Source organism: Lolium rigidum, chromosome 2 (genome assembly GCF_022539505.1).
Source record: "Lolium rigidum isolate FL_2022 chromosome 2, APGP_CSIRO_Lrig_0.1, whole genome shotgun sequence".
Lineage (NCBI taxonomy): Eukaryota > Viridiplantae > Streptophyta > Magnoliopsida > Poales > Poaceae > Lolium > Lolium rigidum.
The window spans coordinates 148,189,121-148,212,620 of record NC_061509.1 but is presented as its reverse complement, the minus strand read 5'-3'; the positions used below and the strand labels follow the sequence as shown (position 1 = coordinate 148,212,620).

General features: G+C 40.8%; 1 protein-coding gene across 1 annotated transcript; it reads left to right on the top strand.

The window, feature by feature from the left end:
• The first annotated feature begins 560 nt into the window (after window positions 1-560).
• On the top strand, window positions 561-21,772 carry LOC124692440 (tripeptidyl-peptidase 2). Its single transcript, XM_047225818.1, has 34 exons — window positions 561-939; window positions 1,607-1,685; window positions 1,789-1,862; window positions 2,228-2,337; window positions 2,422-2,502; window positions 2,837-2,923; window positions 3,001-3,143; window positions 4,006-4,156; window positions 4,234-4,356; window positions 4,557-4,640; window positions 4,753-4,940; window positions 5,119-5,293; window positions 5,406-5,527; window positions 5,630-5,709; window positions 6,928-6,986; window positions 7,445-7,599; window positions 8,036-8,214; window positions 8,853-8,965; window positions 9,047-9,217; window positions 9,352-9,480; window positions 9,553-9,653; window positions 9,745-9,862; window positions 11,300-11,379; window positions 15,917-15,989; window positions 16,116-16,201; window positions 16,320-16,371; window positions 16,492-16,620; window positions 16,872-16,943; window positions 17,273-17,365; window positions 18,096-18,191; window positions 19,259-19,357; window positions 19,451-19,543; window positions 20,655-20,804; window positions 21,344-21,772. The coding sequence occupies exons 1-34, from the start codon at window positions 576-578 to the stop codon at window positions 21,500-21,502; spliced, it is 4,068 nt and encodes a 1,355-aa protein (XP_047081774.1). The 5' UTR covers window positions 561-575; the 3' UTR covers window positions 21,503-21,772.
• The last annotated feature ends 1,728 nt before the right edge of the window (window positions 21,773-23,500 follow it).

The following is a 23,500-nucleotide window of genomic DNA, read 5'->3' as shown; positions in this document are numbered from 1 at the left end:
TCTAGATGCGGTTTTTTCCTAACTTTTTAAAATAGGTTTTGTACATACCGGGTGCATATGCCTCGAGATCAGTTTTGAGTTTCCGACTCTAATCCGCATAATTAATGGTAAATATTTATTTTGAACTATCTAAGCGCCTACATTTTTTTGGGTGTAAATCTAAGCGCCTACTACATAAGAGTCCAACATTGTAAATTTCAAAAAAAAAAAAAAAAAAAGAGTCCAACATTGTGGATATATAGCTCTAAAAGGCTACAAATATCTCCCTGTGGATTTTCCATGTACGTGGTCCTAAAATACAGCCAAATTATCTTCTTGCCCTGCCCCTAGCCAACCACCGCGTTCACGGCGTCGGCCGGCGTTGGGCAGTCTCCATTGCTGCTCTGCTCTGCAATTCCCAATCCACTCGACTGTTGCCTCGTCATCACTCATTGCCTCATTATCATCAAGCTTTCCACGCAGATTCCACAACTGAACTGAGCAGAGCACTCTCGGTGGAATCCATTTCAAATCAAAATAAACAACGGAAATCTGCGGAGACCTGGCTGGAGAGAGCGTAACGGAGAAGGCACCTAATGTGGCTCGCGAGCAGCGGAACGGCAGCCGCGGCGGCCCTACATAAACCCGTCGCCCACCCGCGGCCCTTCCTCAGAGTCTCCGCCTCCTCCAGCTCCAGCTCCAGCTCCAGCCCCGCCGCCGCGGCTCGAGGCCCGAGCCCTAGCCCAGGCGTCGCGGCCACCGCGATGCCGTCTTCGAACTCCGCGCCCACAACGCCCGCCGACGAGACGCCCGCCACCGCCGCCGCCGCCGCCAGCGGATTCCGCCTCACCCAGCCCGCCTTCCTCGAGTCGCTCATGCCGAAGAAGGAGACCGGCGTCGACCGCTTCCTCGCCGCGCACCCCGACTACGACGGACGCGGCGCGCTCATCGCCATCTTCGGTCAGTGCCTCCCCCCAATCCCCCCCCTTCCCCGACTCTCCGAGTAGTCCGCTGCCCTGAGGGCTGACTGTAGTTGACCTCGGCTTTAGGTTTGATTTCGCGTAGGCAGTCTCGTTCGCAGTTCAATCGGATCCATAGGCGATTACTTTGATCTGACAGGGGTTGAACTGCGTCTGAGTTCTGCTATGGCATGTCGTCCACTGGAGAGTGGAGTTCACGAGGCTCACTCCAACAACCACTGCCAGTTGTGCAGACCATATTGTAAATTTGGCACTCAAGTTTTAAGCCCATGTATGTAATGCTCGTCCGATGTGGGAGATTGAGGAAAGGGCTGATCGACCTACATGTGGCGTAATTTTGTTGTTTATATAAATCTTATTTTCAGCTTATGTGGGGGGTGGCTTCACTTGCTTCTTGCATGGTTTATACTATTGCAGCAGCATTTCCTCTGTTTTCACGATTGTGAGTTAACATCTCCCTAGATGTTGCCATGTTAAATAAGAAAGTCATAATGTCTATTTTCTCTACATAAAACACATGCTGGTTACATGGTTATAGCTTAAGTTCTGGATGATCTGCGATGGATCTGACTCTGTCATGCAATCGTGTATATTTCACAACATTTTTATGCTGATGTGACTTATGTGTGTGTGTGTGTGTGTGATAGATTCTGGAGTTGATCCTGCTGCGGCTGGCTTGCAGACGACTTCTGACGGAAAACCCAAGATTCTCGATGTTATTGATTGGTACTTGGACGCTTCCACAAACTGCAAACTGCTCTATTAATTTGTACAGATGCCAACTTCTCTTGAATGATGTATTTACCAACGACTATGTTTTTAAATATAGCACGGGTAGTGGTGATGTTGACACGTCCAAAGTGGTGAAAGCTGATGCTGATGGTGCTATAGTTGGTGCTTCAGGTTAGTCATTGTTTGAAGGGTTTTGTTGTTTATATTATTCCCCTACTATGGGATAGAATTATAAGGTCTACACTTATTTATGTGAATCTGAACTCATGTTTTCCTTGTAATGGTGATAGGCACTTGTAATGTTTCTTTGTTAATTCTGTTCCACTTTAGCTTTAACATCTACATACTGGTTGTGATTCTACTGGTATTTAAGGTACCATAAACCAATTGTGCATTGACTTCTACTATTGAGTAAATTGTGCATGGTCTTTTCATTAGCTACTGCCTGTAATGCTCCTTGCATAGAAGAGTATCCTTATTCTGGAAGGCGCCTTCCTGCCCGATTCCCTGATCTGCTGAACTCTATTTACACCCAGGAACTCGTCTGATTGTAAACTCCTCATGGAAGAACCCTTCTCAAGAGTGGCGTGTTGGCTACAAATTAGTGTATGAACTCTTCACGGACACACTTATCTCTCGACTGAAGGTAAATTCGATTGTAAATGCCTGCATTCTGAAGGTTTTATATCTCACTCGTTATTTATGAATAATCTACTCACTCTGACTTCAGAAGGAAAGAAAAAAGAAATGGGATGAAGAAAACCAAGAAGCAATATCTGGGGCTCTCAGCCAGCTGAATGAATTTGAAAAGGTTGGGTGACCCTTTTTTAGTGTGTTTAGATTCATTCTCGTTACAATTTTGGTTCTCCTTCGCATGTCATTTTTTCTGTTTATTATATGTACTCGGTACAGATTACACTTTGCACTGTTGCTATTGTCAAGCATTGTGGATTTGTGACATGTCAGATAAACGAAGTGGTTCAGCTAGGAGATACATAAAGCCATTTATGAAGTAACTTGCCTATATATTCTAATATTGACTTGATATTCCAGCTAATATGGATACTGCTGGCCTTCGATTCTGCTTTTATGAGATTGTTTAAACACCTTAAATAGTGGCTCACCTCCACTGAAAATGATTTCAGAAACACAGTAAGCCTGATGACGCCAAACTGAAAAAGGCTAAAGAAGACCTGCAAGATAGACTTGATTGCCTGAGGAAACAAGCAGATGTAAGAAAGTGAACATATTACCCTGGAAATTATAGCCGATTTCAGCTACTGTACACATCCTTTTCCTATTTCTGTAGGGTTATGATGACAAGGGACCTGTGATTGACATTGTTGTATGGCATGATGGTGATGTGTGGAGGGTTGCAGTTGATACTCAGGGGCTTGAGGGTAACAAAGATTGCGGGAAATTAGCAGATTTCGTTCCGTTGACGAACTACAGGTATGGTTGATCTTGTGGTGTTGATATTGTAAAGTAGATGATGTCATCCCTTGCACACAAAGTTCATTGCTCCTTTCTAGTCCTGGAAATATATTTTATTTTGTTTTTTCCAGTTTGAATGTGCCGTGTTCACATCTATATTTCAGGCACTAAAAGTGCTAATTATTTCAAAGGCTTTAATCAGAGAATTAGCCTTGTTTCTGTTACGTGCACAAATATATGATTAGGCAATATTCAAATAAGTATAGAATAATGTTACTTAAATAGGAAGGGGAGTAATTAGACCAGGAAGAGATAAGGCTAGAGATGGAGATTGAGACTATGATTTGGATTATGTTGATACAAAATCATAAATACTTTGAATATGAATCTAATGACATCAAATTTATGTCACATGAGTAATTGTTGGTCTGAGGCTTGTCCTAACAAACATTATATTTTGGGACGGGTAAGTAAGCAATAAGTCATGACATAATTGTCGTCTCCCTTGTTTGTCCTGTCTAACCTATGCTCTACTCTCCAATCCTCCAACCACCTAGTACGTGCCATTCTGCCATCTTCATGGCGGCAGTTACGTAGTTGTATGACATTACTGCAGCACTGCTCCTTGTGATTGGAGAAGCTAGCCGCTTTAGATTCTATACAACTGTTTGCATGGCTTGTAGATCTAGTCATCCAGAAGCTAGTGATTAAATATGAGATGCTTCATTACCAATCTGTAAACATAATATACTATACACGTTTTTTTCACTTGTACTTGGAAGCGCTATGCTTTTCCATATCTTATGCAATTTATCCATATTACCTAGGAGGTTACTGTCCATATATTGTGTTCCTGTTCAATAAAAAAGTTTATCTGCAGGATTGAGCGGAAGTTTGGGATTTTTAGCAAATTAGATGCTTGCTCTTTTGTGGCAAATGTGTATGATGATGGGAACCTTGTCAGCATAGTAACTGATTGCTCTCCGCATGCTACCCATGTTGCAGGCATTGCAGCTGCTTTTCATCCTGAAGTATATTTCCTAACCTTTCACTTTTCATTTAGACCAAAATTATACAAGCACTAATTTATTGAGATGTTCTTAAACAGGAACCTTTGCTTAATGGAGTTGCGCCTGGAGCACAGTTGATCTCTTGTAGAATTGGAGATACCCGCTTAGGATCAATGGAGACTGGGACAGGTCTGGTTAGGGCCTTGATAGCTGCAGTAGAGGTTATAATACTCCCTCCCTTTTGTGCATCATTTGTCAGAGTACATAACAGAGTATTTGCCTCTGGTGTATTTACTACTCCTTCATAAATGCCTCTCAGTCAAGTGCTTAATGCTTGAGAAACAGTTTTTTATTTTTTTTGTTATATCTGACATCTCAAGTTTGTTTACTGACATGTTTCCTTGAATTCTTGTATATCCAGCACAAATGTGATCTGATTAACATGAGCTATGGTGAGCCCACTATTCTCCCCGACTATGGAAGATTCATTGATCTTGTTAATGAGGCGAGCTCCTGCTTTTTACTGTTATTTCTTATACATACATTCTTGGACATTCTAGTTTTCCCTTTTAGAATATTTTGTTGGAACTTATCTGGAGCTCTATTTTATTTCACAGGTTGTGGACAAGCATCGTATTATATTTATTAGCAGTGCTGGAAACAACGGCCCCGCTTTAAACACTGTTGGTGCTCCTGGTGGGACTAGTTCAAGCATTATTGGCGTTGGTGCTTATGTCTCACCATCTATGGCTGCTGGAGCTCACTGTGTCGTACAAGCTCCATCAGAGGGGATGGAATATACATGGTATGTGATCAGTTGATAAGTCTGTTATTGCATTTGACAATATAGTTCTCAAACTACCGCATCATCAGGCCTCAAACATACGACGAACAATCGGGCGATGCTAGGCCAGATGCGCTCATTGTCCTCTAATTCTCAAACAGTATATTTTGTTGCTAATATGATTTCTTTGATTTTTAAGGTCCAGTCGAGGTCCGACAGCTGATGGGGATCTTGGTGTCTCCATTAGTGCTCCTGGTGGAGCAGTGGCCCCTGTACCGACATGGACACTTCAGTCTCGCATGCTCATGAATGGTACTTCCATGTCATCTCCTTCTGCCTGCGGTGGGGTTGCTCTTCTTGTTAGTGCCATGAAGGTTTGTCTGGCCAACAACTTCTCGGTTAATGCAATGCGACCAACTGTTTTTGGTATTTAGTAACGTAGGAAACCATGTATTCTGTTATTTTAATGAAGTATATATATTTTAGGCTGAAGCCATTCCATTAAGTCCTTATACTGTGAGGAAGGCAATCGAGAACACAGCTGCATCTATAAGTGATGTGCCCGAGGAGAAACTGACTACAGGACATGGGCTTTTGCAAGTTGATAGGTTGACACAAATTATCTTCTCTCTGCTATGCTTTAGCGAAACATCTTTCTTAACCAATGCTGTCGATCTTGAGTTAACATCATACTGTTGCTGTTTTTTCAGGGCTTTTGAATATGCGCGGCAAGCTAAGAAGTTGCCACTTGTTTCTTACAAAATCTCAATCAATCAAGTTGGGAAGTCAAGTAAGTATCATATTTTTCCATTAATATTTCATGTAATAAATCTTCTGCTGATTTTTTTTTTCATTTAGTCAACTAGTGGCAAGGTTCTTCTTTTTCATTGAAGGCATTCTTACTTGGGTTGCATGTGTGTGTGTTGCTCTTGTTGATGCTACTATCAACATCTTGACACCTCCTGCTATGTTCTTTTGCTCTTGCATTTTTCATTGTGGCTGTTGCTGAGTTGGTGGTACAATCTCTGTTTTGCTATACTTGTCCATAGCCCACCGTGCGACAGACCAATGAAGCATCGAATCTTACAAAAGTTAATGAGAACGAAGAATGACACTTGCCGCATGTCACACTACAACCACTGATTACTGAACCTCTTTTGAAGCATTTTATTTGCTCATTCTGTTTTCTTCTGAAAAGCTTTCCCGGAGAATTTAAGTAGAGACTAGCCACACTGAACTAACATAAACGGAACATGAAAAGATAACAAATTTTTTTGAAATGTAAAATAACACTTTCTCAAGTTTTACATGCTTTCTTACCTTGAATATTGTTGTTGTGGAAGAAAATTATAAGAGACGAACATGCAACTATGTGTACTTTTTGCGAAGGCTAGTATATATTACTCCCTCCATCCTGAAAAGGATGTCGTAGATTTTTCTAAATTTGGATGTATCTATACAGTAAATCGTGTCTAGATACATCTATTTTTGGCAAATCTGCGACATCCTTTTTGGGACGGAGGGAGTAAATGAAATGAACATAATTGCATGCGTTTTCTTATAAGATAACAACATATCATTAGAAATATTCAGATAACATTCTCGTGTTGAGAGCAAAAGACATGGACTACCTTTTTGGTGAAATAAATATCACGCAGGAAAATAAATTCTGTAGGGAAGCGCCTAAAGCGGTCGATTTTCCAAGGCGGAGGGGGGGGGGGGACGCCTTTAAAACCATGACTATTACTACGACACTTGATTGCTCAATGGATGAACACTCTGAACTTAGTTTACCAAGGCCATGAACAAATGTAGCGGAAAGACGGATTAGTCACATATAGCTTCTGCTGTACCCAAAAACTGTATGTATGATTTGATATTTTTTATCGATTCCGGAATGCTGTCTTGGCCTAGAATAGCAGTTTTCAATCCTGAGGAAGGAACACTACTTGATGTTGAGTTCATATAGTATTATATTTGATAACATAACACAATGTCTAATTTGCAGCTCCAAACTTAAGAGGGATATATCTACGTGGGAGTAATGCATGTCAACAAACGAGTGAGGTCAGTTCTGGTAATTTGTTTGGATTATCCAATATGCTTATATTTTCCCTTTTTCCAAAAAGAGAGTTGATTTTGTAGTAGTGGATTTGACCACTGTAAGATGGTCCTTTTATTTCTTGAGTAGCCTAGTAGGAATGCATGACTCATTTATTATCAATAAGATTAAGTAAAGGCTTGCCGCAGCACCTGCAGGCCTAACAAAGTTAGCTGCCTGTAGTCACCTGTATAGTTCTCTTTTTTGTTTTCTCTCAAATTCTGGTAGCCTTGCTACAACCCTGTATGCTCCCGCCTTCTAATATATAATGATGCACGCCTAGGCGTGTGTTCGAGAAAAAGATTAAGTAAAGGCTTTACCAGTCTCTGTCTGTGGTGGAGTGCAGAAATATTGTCTGTACTGGATGTTTTATATTGTTTCAATCATTACAATTAACTTCATGTTTTATTGCTTTTCTTTACAGTGGACTGTTCAACTTAACCCAAAATTTCATGAGGATGCCAGCAATTTGGAGCAATTGGTTCCATTTGAGGAGTGCCTGCAGCTGCATTCCACTGATAGCTCCGTTGTCAAAATTCCCGAATATATTTTGTTGACAAACAATGGGCGCAGTTTCAAGTTGGTACCTTTATTCTGTTCAACTAGATGATCAATTCCTTCATTTAGAACAGTAATAATTTTGAATATGAAACTGTAGTTGTCTTCCTATAATTTTTGAGACTTTGGGTTTATAAGGACATGCCCGGTAAACTGAACTGCGCTGTATAGCACTGTAGCTCATCTCCCTATAGGTAATTATTATGCATATTTGTGTCATCCAATCATGATTACTGATGCCAGATTCTCTTTTATATTTATGCATGTAGCAACGTGACATCACTAAAAGGAAAAAACTAGCGAGGCAGTATAACTTAAAAAGGCTCTTGAAGCACAAATAATTGTATGTTTAATATCATAGCACATAATGGCAGATGAACTTAATGCCTTTTCAGTTAGACTTGCGCAATAGTAGTAGTAAATAATTTGTTCAATGGTTTGCTTTGCCTTTTTGCAGCATTGTTGTCAATCCGGATAATATTAGTAGTGGCCTTCACTACTATGAAGTTTATGGCATGGATTGCAGGGCACCATGGCGTGGGCCCATTTTCCGGGTGCCAATTACTGTAATAAAGCCAATTGCTCTATCCGGAGAGCCCCCAGTATTGTCACTTTCCAAACTTTACTTTAAGTCAGGTATTAATTTTATTCTTGCTTACCATGAGCCCTTCTTGCTTGAGACAAAGGGATTTGTTGTTTTTATTATCATGACCCCTGGTTGCCCACATTCTTTACATATATGCATATGTTAACATGCCTGTATATACATCAATATTTGGAGAGCTTCGGGAAATGCGGAAAGTGCACTCTTGGAGGAACTAGATGCATGATGCCGATGTGCAGATCTGACTTCCACTAGATAGCAGCTTCTTTCTGTATTTAATCCTGGTCTCAGACAGCACCTGTCCCCACCAACACATTAAAACTGTTGTCTGTCTGCACAGATTCATTTAAAAACACTTACATATGATCAAGCTCCTTTCTCTTTGGTGATGAATTGGCCAGTACACCTTGTTTATTTCAACCTATTAACACTACTATGGTGAACCAATGAAGTGAGATTAGCTCACATGGGGTGGGTTCTGGATGGACAATCCAACCACCTGGTTTCAGTTCCTATTTATCAGCCAATACCATCAAGTTCAATTGCTAAAACTCTTGAACAGGCATTGTTTCCAACTTCCATGGATACACTGCCATATATGTAATTAATTTTATTCTGTTGTAATACAAAATAAAGAGAAGTTGGTTTGTTTCCATCTTCTTTTTTGCAGGTCATATCGAAAGGAGGTTCATAAATGTGCCTATTGGAGCTTCGTGGGTGGAAGTTACCATGCGCACATCAGCATTAGATACTCCTAGAAGGTTCTTTTTGGATAGTGTTCAGGTATACACTACATCGAGATTCTATCTTCATTCCTATGATTTGAAGCTGTGATTTCTAGTATCAAATGTGAGTATATTACAGATGTGTCCACTGAAGCGACCTATTAAGTGGGAGGCTGTTGTTACTTTCTCTTCACCATCTATCAAGAATTTCAGTTTTTCTGTTGAAGGTGGCTTAACTATGGAGCTGTCTATAGCCCAGTTCTGGTCTAGTGGAAATGCTAGCCATGAACCTACATGTGTTGATTTCGAGGTTCCTTTATCAACTTCCCTTATTTTCTGATCAGCTTTATTCTTTGGCTTCGTAGCTAAAAGTCTAAGATGTGTAAATAGACTAGCATAGCATCTGGTTTATATTAGTGACATTATTCATTTGGAACTCTGCAGATTGTGTTTCATGGAATTTCTGTCAATCAGAAAGTAATTGCCCTTGATGGTAGCGAGTCACCCATGTGTATTGTTGCTAGATCATTATTAGCATCAGAAAGGCTTGTTCCTGTTGCCAATCTGAACAAGGTTGGTTAAGAATCTATTGAAGGCTGTCACTATTTACTCTTATTACCAGATATTGACTTTTGTGTCCTGCAGATCAGGATACCTTATCGACCAGTGGAGTCCAACTTTTGTCCGCTTCCCACTAGCCGTGATAGATTACCCTCTGGCAAGCAAATTATTGCACTGACTTTAACGTGAGTTATGCTTGGTTCTGGCACTCTGCGTAATTTTGTTCTAGTTAGTCCTTGATATGGTTTTCACAATTCTCCCTCTGAACCTATACAGTTACAAATTCAAACTAGAGGACGGTGCTGAAATAAAGCCCCATCTGCCCCTACTTAACAACAGAATATACGATAATAAGTTTGAGTCTCAGTTCTACAGAATTTCAGATTCAAATAAGGTACACTTCTTTTCATTATACACAGTTATTTATTTAATTCCTGTATCTCTTCAATGGCAGGATAGTTTAGATGTGATTTCAGTAACTGTTATTCCTGGTGGTGATTTAAACAATGCACTTGGTGTAACATTAGTTGTACTGCATTGAGGCCCAAGTGGCACATATGTACTGGAGACACAAACCCTAGACTATAGTATGCCATTATACACTTAGAATAGCTTTTTTTTGCTTCTTTGTATTCTTCTTGCGCTAGCCCAGTATGAAAGTACACTTTGTGTATGTGTTATGTCATTCTTCTACCTAAACATACCATTTTGTTGTCAGACCAAATAGATGACCACAAATGCTATACAACACCCAACCGATTTTTTCAACAAAACCATAACCTTTGGATGTGTTTGAAGCTCCATGTGCCCTCTGCCGCATGGCCCCCTCTCATCCGGTTGTCATTTTTGAAAAGCAGTATGGACACAGCCATATTGGTCCACATGCATCTGTGCAATAAGCAGTAGCAATTGGTTTGGTCTCCCGTTCGCAAGTTAAAGATGTCAAGCCTCATGCACTAGCCAACACAATCAAAAGTCCGAACTGATGGAAAGAGCTAGTACAATCCTCTTATATACTTTACAGCACCCTCTCTCACGTGTGATGGGAGAAGAGAAAGTCAACATGTGAATAGAAGAAGAGCAAACACACATATGAATAAAGAGGCCAATACACGGACAAAGAGGTGGCAACTACGATTTTAGGATAAATTGCGAAAACAAGGACTCAAACTCGAAACCTTGGGCTCTGATACCATGTCAAGCTTAATGCAACCAAAAGTCCGAACTGATGGAAAGAGCTAGTACAATCCACTTATACACTTCACAACAAAAGACGTAGTAGTTTGGTTTTTAACTAGAAATTATGATACATTATGGTGTTAGAGTTCAGTACTACCTTTTGAATTTACCGAAATAGAATAAAGTTCTCACCAAACAGTGAGTTGTATAAAACAAAATTTACATGATAGATGTTCAAATCTAGCTTAGAGCCTTAGCAAATCCAACTAGATGCATGTAATCTGTTAAGAAAAGCTTATGTTTGAAAGCGCCAATGTGATTAAATCTGGCCTGAGGATAGAACTACCATATGCCCATTTAATAATGAAGTATTACACCTACTTTGCATTTGGTAATTTGGTACGATGTTTTTGCATTATGAAATATTTTGTACCATCCAAATACCGAATAAGCAATTGTGGTATTTTCAGCACAGTTCCTGTGGCTTATTCCTTTCAGTTCAGGGCTGTCCCTAATCCTGGACCCATTATTATTTCAACCTGCATATCTGATGCTCTGTTACTGACTTAGAATGTTGACCCATTATTACTTCAACATGCATATCTGATGCTCTGTTACTGACTTAGAATGTTTCCTTTTTGTTTGAAAATAGTCTGTTTACTCTTCTGGCGATGTCTATCCTAGTTATGTCAAACTTCCAAAAGGGGAATACACACTGCAATTGTACATAAGGTACAGCTCTCCCACCTACTAAGTATTGATGTATATATGGTTAGATGACTTCTACCCTCTGTTCACTAATATAAGACATTCTAGACATTTCAAAATGAACTAGATACACACCATAGTGAGTGAATCTACACACTAAAAGTAGACTAGATACATACCAAAATAGATGAATCTGCAAAAAGCTAAAACATCTTACATCAGTGAATGGAGGGAGTATGATCTTGCTAACTCTGTACTGAGTTGTTGTATAACTTTGTTTTCCTATGTAGAAAGTAGAGTTAATAAAGAGAAACTTATCATAAAACCGGAAGTACTTACAAAACCTGCCATTTTTGGAGGTCCTACTTATTTTCATTGGCTTCGGAATATTAGTCTTTATTCCTATTTCGGCAATCTATGCATAATTCTACTTCTTGAACCACCACCAAATATCAGAACTAAATAAACCATTATTAGCTTGGTTAAGGTTCTGTTTGGCATTGTGTTGGCTTCTTAAAAGTACCTTTTGCGACTATTTATAGATATGGTAGTTAACTGAATTCCACAGCTACGCACAGCAACCACAAAAAGGGTCTTCAGTAGGGTGATACTAACTGTTAATCATCTAGCTGTAATAGGTTATACGTTGAGAATGGAAAACTAGAGTGTTTCACCCCGACCAAAACCCGTTTGAAACACAGGAAAGTAAAAACACAGGAATAGGGATAGTGAAGGAATGGGATAGGAATGCAAGTGTAAATCAGAGGAAAGAGAAACCTAGGAAAGTTTTCAAGTTGGTCGTTTGGAACGCAGGAAAAGGTACGACATAGGAATTGAACTTGATTGACTCGTTAAGAATTTTCTTTACTAAAATATTGGTCACTATCATGTGGTTAGGCCCGTCAGCCTGATACCAAAGAGCAAAACCTTCAGTGCCAAATGTCCATTTACCTCGATCGACACAAAGGAAAGGAAACATGAGCTCTGAGCCAATGTTTCGATTCCTGTGGTTTTCCCATGAAAATGACTGCATAGGAAACTTTCCTTTGCTTTTCCTACACTTGATTCCTGTGTTTCAAACGTTGTTATAGGAAACTTTCCTATAGGAATGCTTTCCTGTGAAATTCCTCCAGAAATCCTTCGATTCAAATGAGGCCTATGTTTTTTAGTTCATTCTTACCCCAAATATTAGAAGTTGACAAAAATACAAATTATGAATAGAGCACCAGTGCTGAATGTTGATATGATACATAATATGTTTTAATTTTGGTAAATGAGCAAAAGAGAGCATAGTTTTGTGTCATCTAGATGAGTGCAACGTTTGTGCTCCCGAGCTTCACTAAGCTTGGTATTTAAAGAATAAAAAATAATATGTCAAAGGTTTGAAAAATTCCAATTTTTTAATGTGAATATATATGTGGCTTTGAAAAGCAAAAAGTAAGTCTATTTAGCTTTCAACATTTGCCTATTTTTTTGTGCAGAACACATATGGAAAGATATTTCGATGCAAGTTTAGTTGTACATACTAGACATGTATATGTACTTCTACATTTACTTTTTGCGACGCGTGATGGGTAGATTCTGACGTGTTATCAACTACCTCGAGCTGAAGGAGGTCTATCTGAACGGCCACCGCTATACTTGGTTGAACGAGCAAACTCCCCCAACCCTTGTCCACCTTGACCGCGTCTTGTGCTCCACGGATTGGGAGGCGCATCAAGGCGATTTTGTCACCTACGATGCTTGGCCTTGGTCGTCTCCGACCACAGCCCGCTCATTCTCGACTGCTCGCCGCTCCCGCCGGGGCAGAAGCGGTTCCACTTTGAGGATTACTAGACACGGTTGGAAGGTTACCAAGACGTCGTGGCGGAGGCGTGGAATTATGTGGATGACGCGGACCTATTCCGTAGGCTCGTGAAGCGCATGGCTCTTCTGACTGCAGAGGTGACTTGGTTGCAGTGGAATTATGTGGATGATGCGGACCTATTGCCGTTCGAGTACAGAGGCTGAGTTGCGAGCTATGGCTCTTCCGACTGCAGAGGTGACTTGGTTACTTGCAGATTTTGGTGTCTCTGTTACGACACCCACTTGCTATCAGTATTGCACGTGACCCTATGAAGCATTAGCTTACCAAGCATATTGGTGTTGATGCTTCTTTTGTCCATGCGCTTATGTGCCTTCAGAGTTGCAGTTGGCGGACTTCTTTACGAAGACCCAGACTAGAGCACAACATAGCTTTCTACTCTCCAAACTCAGCGTTATCGATCCACCATGAGTTTGAGGAGGGTGTTAGAGAGAGTTGTATATCACCCTGTACTTGTACTATATATTGTGGCCTTTAGCCCCCGTGGAATACAAGTTGCATATTCCCTAACACCCGTCACCTACCTGGGCATCCCCTTAACGCTTCGCCGCCCCACATCTGCCTAGCTCTAGCCCGTCGTCGACAAAATGGCCGGGAGGCTGCCCACATGGAAAGCCGGGCTCATGAACAAGGCCGGGCGCCCCGTGTTCGTCAAGTCCGTCTTGAGTGCGATCCCCGTTCACCAGCTGTTGGCACTCGCACCGCGTAAGAAGGTGTTCAAGCTGCTCGAGAAGATACATAGAGGATTCCTTTGGGCAGGGAGGGCGGAGGCCAATGGTGGCAACTGCCATGTCAATTGGCGTCGCGTCTGCCGGCTGTGACATCCTAGCCCAGGGCTTAATAGGATTGATAGAATACTCATACCAGCAAGTTGCAACTTCTTTTTCGGAAGCTCATCTCCAAAGAACTCCGAGGTTAAGCATGCTTGGCCTAGAGCAATTTGAGGATGGGTGACCGACTGGGAAGTCTTTCCTGGGTGTGCACGAGTGAGGACAAAGTGCGCAGGAAAGTCATGTGTTGGTCTGTGGGGCTAGTCTAGGGATCCTAGAGAGCTGTCCGGGGTATAACAGGCCCGGCCAGGGGGTGGCCGGGGTGTTACATCGGCCCATCTCCCTCGGTGGCCTCGGAGTCCGGGACATGGAGCACACCGGTCTGGCGCTCCGCATGCGCTGGCTCTGGTTCATCCGCGTCGACGATGACCGGGCCTGGAGTGGCCTCGACTGCAGTTCTCCGTGGAGGAGCGCGCCTTCTTCACGTCCACCTCCATGGATGTGGGACATGGCCAGCGCGCCGTGTTCGTTGGATCAACGGGCGCTCCGCCGCGGAGCTCGCGCCACGCCTGTACGGCTGCATCCCCAAGCGTCACCGCAATGCGAGAACCGTGGCTGACGGGCTGCAAGGAAACCGCTGGGCATAGATCGGCGAATACCTCTTGCTCTGGCAGACGACCGCGCACACCGCGCTCACGAATGAGGCAGACCTGCTGCGATGGAAGTGGAACACGAACGGCACCTATTCGGCCCACTCAGCTTACCTTGCGACCTTCCATGGCTCCATTGCATGCAACACCTGATGTTGGGCGCCGCTGCGTGTGCGCTTCTTCCACTGGCTGGCCAACCTCGACCGCTGCTGGACTGCTGACCGCCTGGCTCGTTGGGGCCTGCCACATCCGCCGCGATGCCCGCTCTGCGACCAGGCGTGATTCACCACCTGTTCCTGGAATGCCCATTTTCCAGAGGTCTGGCATGAGATCCTAGCCTGGCTGCACCTTACCTGCAGGCCACCCGACAGCGAGCCCACCCTTGTGGATTGGTGGCGCACTGCTAGACAGTGCTCCCCCAAGCCCATGCACAAAGGCCTCACGTCTGTTACCTTGCTCATTCCCTGGATGATATGGAAGCATCGCAACGACTGCGTCTTCGAGAACGCCCAACCATCGATCACCACCTTGGTCACCGGCATCAGGGACGAGGCTGCCCTCTGGGCAAAAGCCGGAGCCGCTGGCCTGGGTGCCATCCTGCCACAGACCTGGGATGTGCACTTAAACCTTTTTTTTTATTTTGCCTGTAATTTGCCTCCTAGGAGGATTGTACCAAACTCCTGCTTTCCAATGAAATGTAACGCAGAAGTCTTTTGCGTTTTCTCAAAACATTTACTTTTAAATATTCTGGAGATAAAAAGGAAATTTTTGATTTTTTAGTGAGTTCACTAGAGCTCGGAAACTAAGGATTTTTTGCTTCTAGACTGCATTTATTGATGCCTTTCTTAGTTTGTGAGTTAGGTGTTGCTGTTATGATTTCATGTCAAAATAGTTCTGATAGCTAAACAGTCTAAGGAGGAAGTAGGAATGGAAAATAGTACTCCCTCTGATCCAAATTAATTGTCGCAGATTTAGGCAAAATGTTGCGTAAAATCTGTCTAGGTAATGAACCTGACAAATAATTTGGATCAGAGGTACTCCCTCCGATTCATATTAATTGACTCAACTTTGTCTAGATACAGTCAACAAACACGTATGTATACATTCGTATCTAGACAAAGTTGAGTCAACTAATTTGGATCGGAGGGAGTAGTGCATTTCTTTGCAGGCAAATATGCGATCTTTCTATTTTACATTTGGATGGTTATCTTATGTTAGATGTTGTTGACTATTTCATCTATGGTCTATTACATGAATTTATCTTATGGTGGGTGTAGGCATGAAAATGTGCAATTCTTGGAGAAGCTTAAGCAATTGGTTCTATTTATTGAGAGGAAACTAGAAAAGAAGGTATTGCCTCTAATTACTATGCAGGTTGCAAGCGATACTAAATGCTTATGATGAATGTTGTCGTGCAGACTATTTATCTACCAATTACCAATACAGGGTTAATGTAATTGTTTCATCTAATTGCAGGATTGCATTCCATTAAGTTTCTACTCTCAACCTGATGGCCCTATAGTTGGAAATGCCACCTTTAAGTCCTCTATTTTAGTTCCCGGGTATGTTCATTTCGAATGTTCAGTGCTGTCAGGGCTTCGTCTACAGTTTTCAGCTGAAAAAAAGTTTACTGTCTTATTACAATAACACCTCATCATAACCGTTGTTTATTTTTTTAAGAGAACCTGAAGCATTCTATGTGGGTCCACCATCTACAGAAAAACTTCCGAAGGTACATATCATGTTGATATTCGATTAGATATCACTAGAATAGTATTTCTGTTTTGTGATTTTTGTTTTGAAAGGAGTTTTACTATTTTGTTTTGGTGTTATATGTTGAATTGCTTTGCAGAGTTCTCCACCTGGTTCTGTTTTAGTTGGCTCCATAACCTATGGTGTAGTAAGCTCGTTCAACAAGACTGAACAAAACCAGCATGCTCCAGCGTCTTACAATATTTTATGTGTCATTCCACCATCAAAGGTCAGTAGCAGCGGATTGAATTGTCTACTCCCTTTGATTTACTACTCCCTCCGCCTCGAAAAGGATGTTGCAGATTTGTCTAAATTTGGATGTATTACATCCAAATTTAGACAAATATGCGACGTCCTTATAATGCTAAACCACCAGTTCAGATGTAAATCGAATAGGATGACAATACGGCCCTAGTGGTTTCCAGTTTTCAAGTTTTTCTCACATGTTCAGGGTATTTGGTATGATTATGTATATTGCAGGTCGATGATAATAAAGAAAAGGAGGTTTCAGTTGGAACAAAGAAGAGTGTTTCTGAGCGGTTAAATGATGAGGTTGGCACACTTCGGTAGTTACTTAAATGTTGTTCACTTGAATTCAGACTGTTGTTGAAGTTTCTAACATAATTATTTGATTCTTATTCTCTCAGCTCACTTTATTAGTTGTCAATAATTCGATATTTGTCTGTAATATAAATGCCAATGTCCATGTAATTTTTTCATAAATGATAAATCTTGGTCCTTGGATAGAATACAGTGAGCTTTAGTTGTTTGTAAGAATCATGAGCAATGCTGTTTTTAGATAATAGATAAAAATGGTTTTCCTTATTGCAATTTAAATGGCTGGGGGCTTATATGATCTTCACGATGAATTGAATTAATAGGTTCGAGACACCAAGATAAAGTTTCTTTCCAGCATTAAGCAAGAAAACGAGGACCAAAAGTCTGGCTGGACTGAGCTTGTTGCTTCTCTTAAGGTAGTGATTACTTCCATTTCATAGTCATTTATAATCTTATATTTGGAGATACAATCAGGAAAAACCCAGATGTGAGGATTTCACTTAAACTTTGTGCTATCAAATGTACTCCCTTTGCATCCCCGACACTTGGGGATCGGAGGGAGTATCACTTTGTCAGTACTTTCTTAGTTACATACATATAATTATTCCTTTTCTCTTGTATGCTATTAAATGTATTAGTTTGTCAGTACTTTGGCTAATTCTACTATCAGTACTTTGGCTAATTTTATTATCAGTACTTTGGTATAATCTTCACAATACTTTTTTTCCTTGAAACATCGGAGTATATTATATACAAACATCACTTTCCTTTGTGTCTTGTTTTTCGTATTATCTTTTATGTGGCTACAGAGTATTATGACCCAACCCTCTGCAGATGTTTTATTGTTTCGTTCACACATTTCACAGATCTGAATTTGTAGCTCCTTGTGAGCTGTTATTTTACCTTTTTTTATGAGAATATGTTGTTTGAATAATTACTGTGATCTCTCTGCTAAATCTAACTTGCTGTACATACTTAGAAATATAATTAAGAATATGCTAAAATGCTATATCTTATTTTCATTTTCTTGCTAAACATGTTCATCCTTCCGCTATCCTGCTATCGAAATTGTGAATGATATTGGGTTGCATTGATGTTTTCTCTGCTGTCAATTAACTTACCATACCTTTCCTGGCATATTTGCAGTCAGAGTATCCAAAATATACACCTTTGTTTGCCAAGATTTTGGAATGTGTACTTCAGGAATCAACCTCTGATGATAAAATTAGCCATCACAAAGAGGTAACTGATATTGATTGTTTGTTTATGCTGTACTGCATCTGTCTTGAATTGCTGGTCTTAATGACTATGGACAAAGGTGCTGCCTTTATCTGAAGCATGCTTCTTGTTCAGACTTTCTACCCATCTCTGCTTGATAGTTGGTACATGTAACAATTGTTGTTAATGTCCATTATTTAGATATGTGACGGGGGGTGAAGAAACCACTAGGGGCAACCTGATGTACCTTATACTCTTTTACAAAAAAGATCTGATCCTTTAGTCGATGACTTAACGCAACAGAATTTCTAATTCCTTCAGACAAGGAAATTATTGCTGATGACAAAACTGGCCTGAAGTTCATTAGTATAACCTGGTGTTTGATACGCTGGCTTAACTGATTAGTCTTAGAAATAAATATCTGAATTCAGGCCTTAAGTGGATAGAAACCTGAAAGGATTTCATCACTGCATAAGGATATCAAAACTCCTGGAATGCGTATGTTGGTTCTAGCCAACAATCAGACGGCCACACAGTCTACAGTCTTGCATCTTTCACATGATACTTCCTGATATCATTCCCCGGTTTAATTTGTTTTAGTTAATTAAATAATATTCACAGTGCTCTTCGACCTCTATTTAGATGGCACTTTTTTGGTGGGAGATCAATTCTTTGGTGTTGAATAAATGGTATCAAATTGCCAATTTGAAGAAAAATGTACATTAAGTAACAGTATAACTCAACCACCTAGGACCTCCCACGGCGATTTACCGTCCTAGAACGTCTGATAAGCCCACTGAATGATCCAGACCGTCACATCTTTTCTGCAACGTCGCTCAGCTTGTTCGGTCAGTCAAATCACGCCAGATGGGCCAGACCAGCGTTACCGGGCTGCTACTACGCAGACTGAGCTAGCTGAAATCTGGTTACTTGGGCCTTGTTAGCTTCATAAAACGGGCCTTGAGGCCTTTTATCTTGCTCGCGTATTCACGCTCAAATCAACTATATTCATTTTTTCACTTGACTGTCAAATTTTATAATCCAATAAGAGATTTGTTTCTGACTTTATCTATGGTCTTCTTGGTGTTTAGGTTATTGTTGCAGCTGATGAGGTTGTGGACAGTATTGACAAAGAGGAGCTGGCAAAGCTTCTGTCTTTAAAACCTGATCCTGAGGACGAAGAATCACAGGTATTTAAGATATTACTATCTTTGCTCATTACCTAGTCAAGTGTACCAGCTCCTACTGAATGTTGTTTTCCTGAAATATTTAATGCTAAATAGAAAACTAAGAAAAAGATGGAAGAAACGCGAGACCAGCTAGCAGATGCACTATACCAAAAAGGTCTTGCATTGGCAGAGATCGAGTCACTAAAGGTGCATTATCTTCCTTTACATCTTATATTTTCCTTTACCTGAATGTCAAGTTCCCCTTGAAGTTAATATTATATACTCATACAATCAATTGTTATAACCTAGAAACTGGGTTCCGCACTAGGCTGTTAGACAATGTACTCTAGAATCTCTGTTATATTTGAATTTCTAACATCGTGCTCAGCCGATTTGTAAATTATTTCAACACCCCAATCACTCCTAGGTCTGTGGTATTTACTACTGGCAGCTCTGTAGGATATTTAGAATGGCCCCACTGACCTACACAAGTCTTTACAATTCGTACTCACCCCCCTGGGAAACTTCCTAGAAGGTCACCCATCCGAATATTGCTCCCAGCCAAGCACTCTTAACTGAGAGGTTCTATGGAGATGAGCTTCCAGATGCATCTTAGTCTGAGTAGTCTATCAATCCTTTCAAGCCTTGGACCAAGATGCCACAATCATGTTCAGTACTTTTTTTTAATGTCGTAGCCATTTTTATTTAGGGGTCACCTTGGTGTCCAGGCCGATGCAGTCCGACGAGTTGTCATGCCTGCGGCAACTCTGCCATTGTTGCTTTCTTTACCTCAGCTTCTTTGGCAATTGCACTTGTCACGGGCCTCAGGGCCGGTAGTGGTTGAAGAGTGCAGCTGTGAGCACCAGCAAGACGATTGTCGATGAGCAGTAGCGAGGTGGAGATGACATGTAGTATAAAGTAGCGACCAGTGCAGATGGTGTACGGGCTCTGCGCAATTCGTGGCGCGCAGGCGAAAAAAGGAAAAGTTCCGAACTCTTGGAACCTTACTCGGACACCATGTAGGAGTACCGACTTGTGTATGCCATGGGGCTCTAGGACAATATATAGAACATTTATAGGTGTTGTATATGGATACCTAAAAGTGCTATAATACATACCTGTTCCTTTTCCTTTTACCCATTCTCCTTTTCTTTGCCTTTATCAGCTTTAAGCATTTCTTCACTCTGGTGAAGATGCCTTGCTTTGGGCGCCATGATAACCTGCTTCGCCTTCTATATTATAAACTAGCAGTCTCTAGTGTACGAAGTGTATTTGATTTTTCATTTTCTATGTTTTATTTATGGAAAATCTCTTTCAGCCTGATGAGTCAACTGAGGCATCTGCTAAAGATGTTTTTGAGGAGAATTACAAAGAATTAATTAAATGGGTTGATGCCAAAACTACAAAATACGGCACTCTGACTGTCTTACGTGAGAGGCGTTGCGGAAGATGTGGCACGGCATTAAAGGTATATTCTCCTTGCAAAGTTCCTGTTATCTGTACTCTTAGCATTTGCAGTTGCAATTACAAGAACTTTAAGGAAAATAGAATGTTGACTTTGTCAAATAGCTCTACGAATGAGAGGATGTGGGTTCTTAAGTAAATGCATGTCTCTTATAATGAATCTAGTTCGCAAGTAATTTTTTTGACGTGTGCAGCTCAGCTCAACCCTTGTTCATTGGCCTTTTGGCTGTCAGCAAGTGGTATGTCCTTGTTACAAAAACATTGAGGATATTAATTCTAACCTTGTACTCCCTCCGTTCCTTTTTAATTGACTCAAATTTCGTACAAACTTGTACTAAATCCGAGTCAATTAAAAAAGAACGGAGGGAGTACCACTCAATAAAGTGTCACTCCCGTAACCCATTTTGTTCTCCTACTCACCGATAAATTTATGCTAATACAATGAGGATATTAATTTAATTGCATTTTATTTTCCGTATAGAAGTGAAGAACCCTACCTTTTCTGTTTACTTGCTCATATTATCTTTCTTTATGACGTGTTAGGTTCTAAATGACATGATTCAAGAGGACTCTGCGCAACCGAAGAAAAAACTTCACGATATGAAGATCCAGCTGATTGAGGAGATAGGATGGGCACACGTATCAGCTTATGAAAAGCAGTGGATGCATGTCCGCTTTCCCCCATCTTTGCCTCCCTTCTGATTGTTTTTTGAAGAATATATGCTGGCATCATGTCAGGACCTTGTGTCATTGTTGATGCAACATTTGTTGTTTTGGAATCTTCAAATTGGCATTTTATTCCTTGAATGATGACAATGATGGTTGGGGCTATTGAATGTAGTTGCTTTCATATTACTGCAGCAGAAACATCAGTTGAAAAGGCTAGCAGATTGTTTCACAATTAGCATGGCATGCTGATAATGTTTGTGAGAGTAATCTCCTGCAATGCTATTTTGTAATCTTTCATGTTTATGTATAGACTTCGCATAAGTTATAAATATACACCCTACCCACAAAAGTTTGGCTTTGGTCTTGAGTCGACTTGCATAAGTAATAATTATATGAATATACACCCTACCCACCTTCAATTTTTCTTCATCAGTTTGAACTTTTGGTTTTACTCTTGGTGCATAAACGTAATATGGCATTAGAGAAAATGTCTTGGATTTAAGTCTTTCCTGAAAAAGGCTCCTTACTCCTCTTGTGGCGCCCCTTCCTGATGAGGAAGATGCTAAAGACGGTTCGATAGACTCCTCGAGAGCCTGCCCAAAGCAATCCCTTCGGTAGACTCTGTGAGAGCCTGCCCGAAGCAATATGAGCATCTTCGGTACTAAGGACGTGGACACTACGGAAATGATGAATGGAACCTGGGTGCGCGCGCACCCATTTACGAAAAATTCAAAAAAATGTTATTTAAAAGTTTCAAAAAAATGTAAAGTAATTTTTTGCATGTATATATTATGTTGATACTTACTCGTGTGTGTTTTCACGGAAAAATACCATTGTGTGTGACCTACACAAAAATGACAAAATGCAAATTCCTATTCCTGTGAATAGTACAACTTCCTATTCACTATTCTCATTTGGACATTTTGTCATTTTTATGCAGGCCACACACATTGGTATTTTTTCGTGAAAACTCACACGAGTAAGTATCAACATAATATATACATGCAAAAATTTACTTCACATTTTTTTGAAACTTTTAAATAGCATTTTTTTGAATTTTTCGTAAATGGGTGCGCGCGCACCCAGGTTCCAAACCCCTTTCAAGTTTTTGAAAAGATTTGCACTTGCCCTTTTTTTATGTATCAATGTATATATGAACTGCCCATCTTCTCTCCGCAAGTTTAGACGTTTGGTTCTATTGATTTCTGTATGAAAACTTAATCGGTTGTTCCTTCTTTGAGTCAGAAATAAATGGATGCATCATTCCTCACTGTGTGGGGCTACCACTCTTACAAAAAGTACATAAAAAATGCAATGTTACTCTTATATGAGATCAACACTTTTATAGAAGACAAATAAACAAACCTTAAATGAGATTCCGGGAAATACTTTTGTACTTACACGCATGGGTGTGTATGTTTACGTCACTCACTGTCCATTGTGCTTTAAGATTCGGATAAAAAGATGAGAGAGAAATGAATCTTTTCATCTACTATGGTGAGCACGAATCTCGACAAATAAATAGATGGTGATGGAAATACCCACACATATGTTTGTAAGTACAAAATCCACTCTCGTGAGATTCCAACTCAAACATTGTTCTGGATTTTAGTTCCCCTTTCCACTTGACTTCTCTGGTTGTGCACCCAGATATTATTGAGATTAAATAAGTTGAAAAGAGCTTTCCTTTGGTGGAGATGTACATGTAAAAAATTTATTAAATTTTTTTGACACTTCAAATTATGTTTTTTGGTAGACGGGAGCCGAATTAAATTTCTGTTTCTATGCTCTCTTTTTTCTCACTATAAACACTTAGTGCACCCATGGTACTAGCACTTCGGGAGCGTTTGGTAGCCTGCATGGATTTCCTGCACCACTGTGCCAGCGAGATGGGTCTCACTGCGCGTCGCGAACGGGCCTTGGGCCATGAAACGCGAGTCCTTTGGTAGCAGTGGCGGCTTGCGCCGGAGAGGGAAGCCAGGCCCCATTGTTTGAGTGCCCTGTATAGACTACTTTCTTTCCTGCTCATGC

Coding starts and splice junctions, on each gene's coding strand:
- LOC124692440 (XM_047225818.1), top strand. CDS start 576: ATGTGGCTCGCGAGCAGCGGAACGGCAGCCGCGGCGGCCCTACATAAA. Junction 1,863..2,227: donor TGCTATAGTTGGTGCTTCAG/GTTAGTCATTGT, acceptor ATTTACACCCAG/GAACTCGTCTGATTGTAAAC. Junction 2,338..2,421: donor CACTTATCTCTCGACTGAAG/GTAAATTCGATT, acceptor CTCTGACTTCAG/AAGGAAAGAAAAAAGAAATG.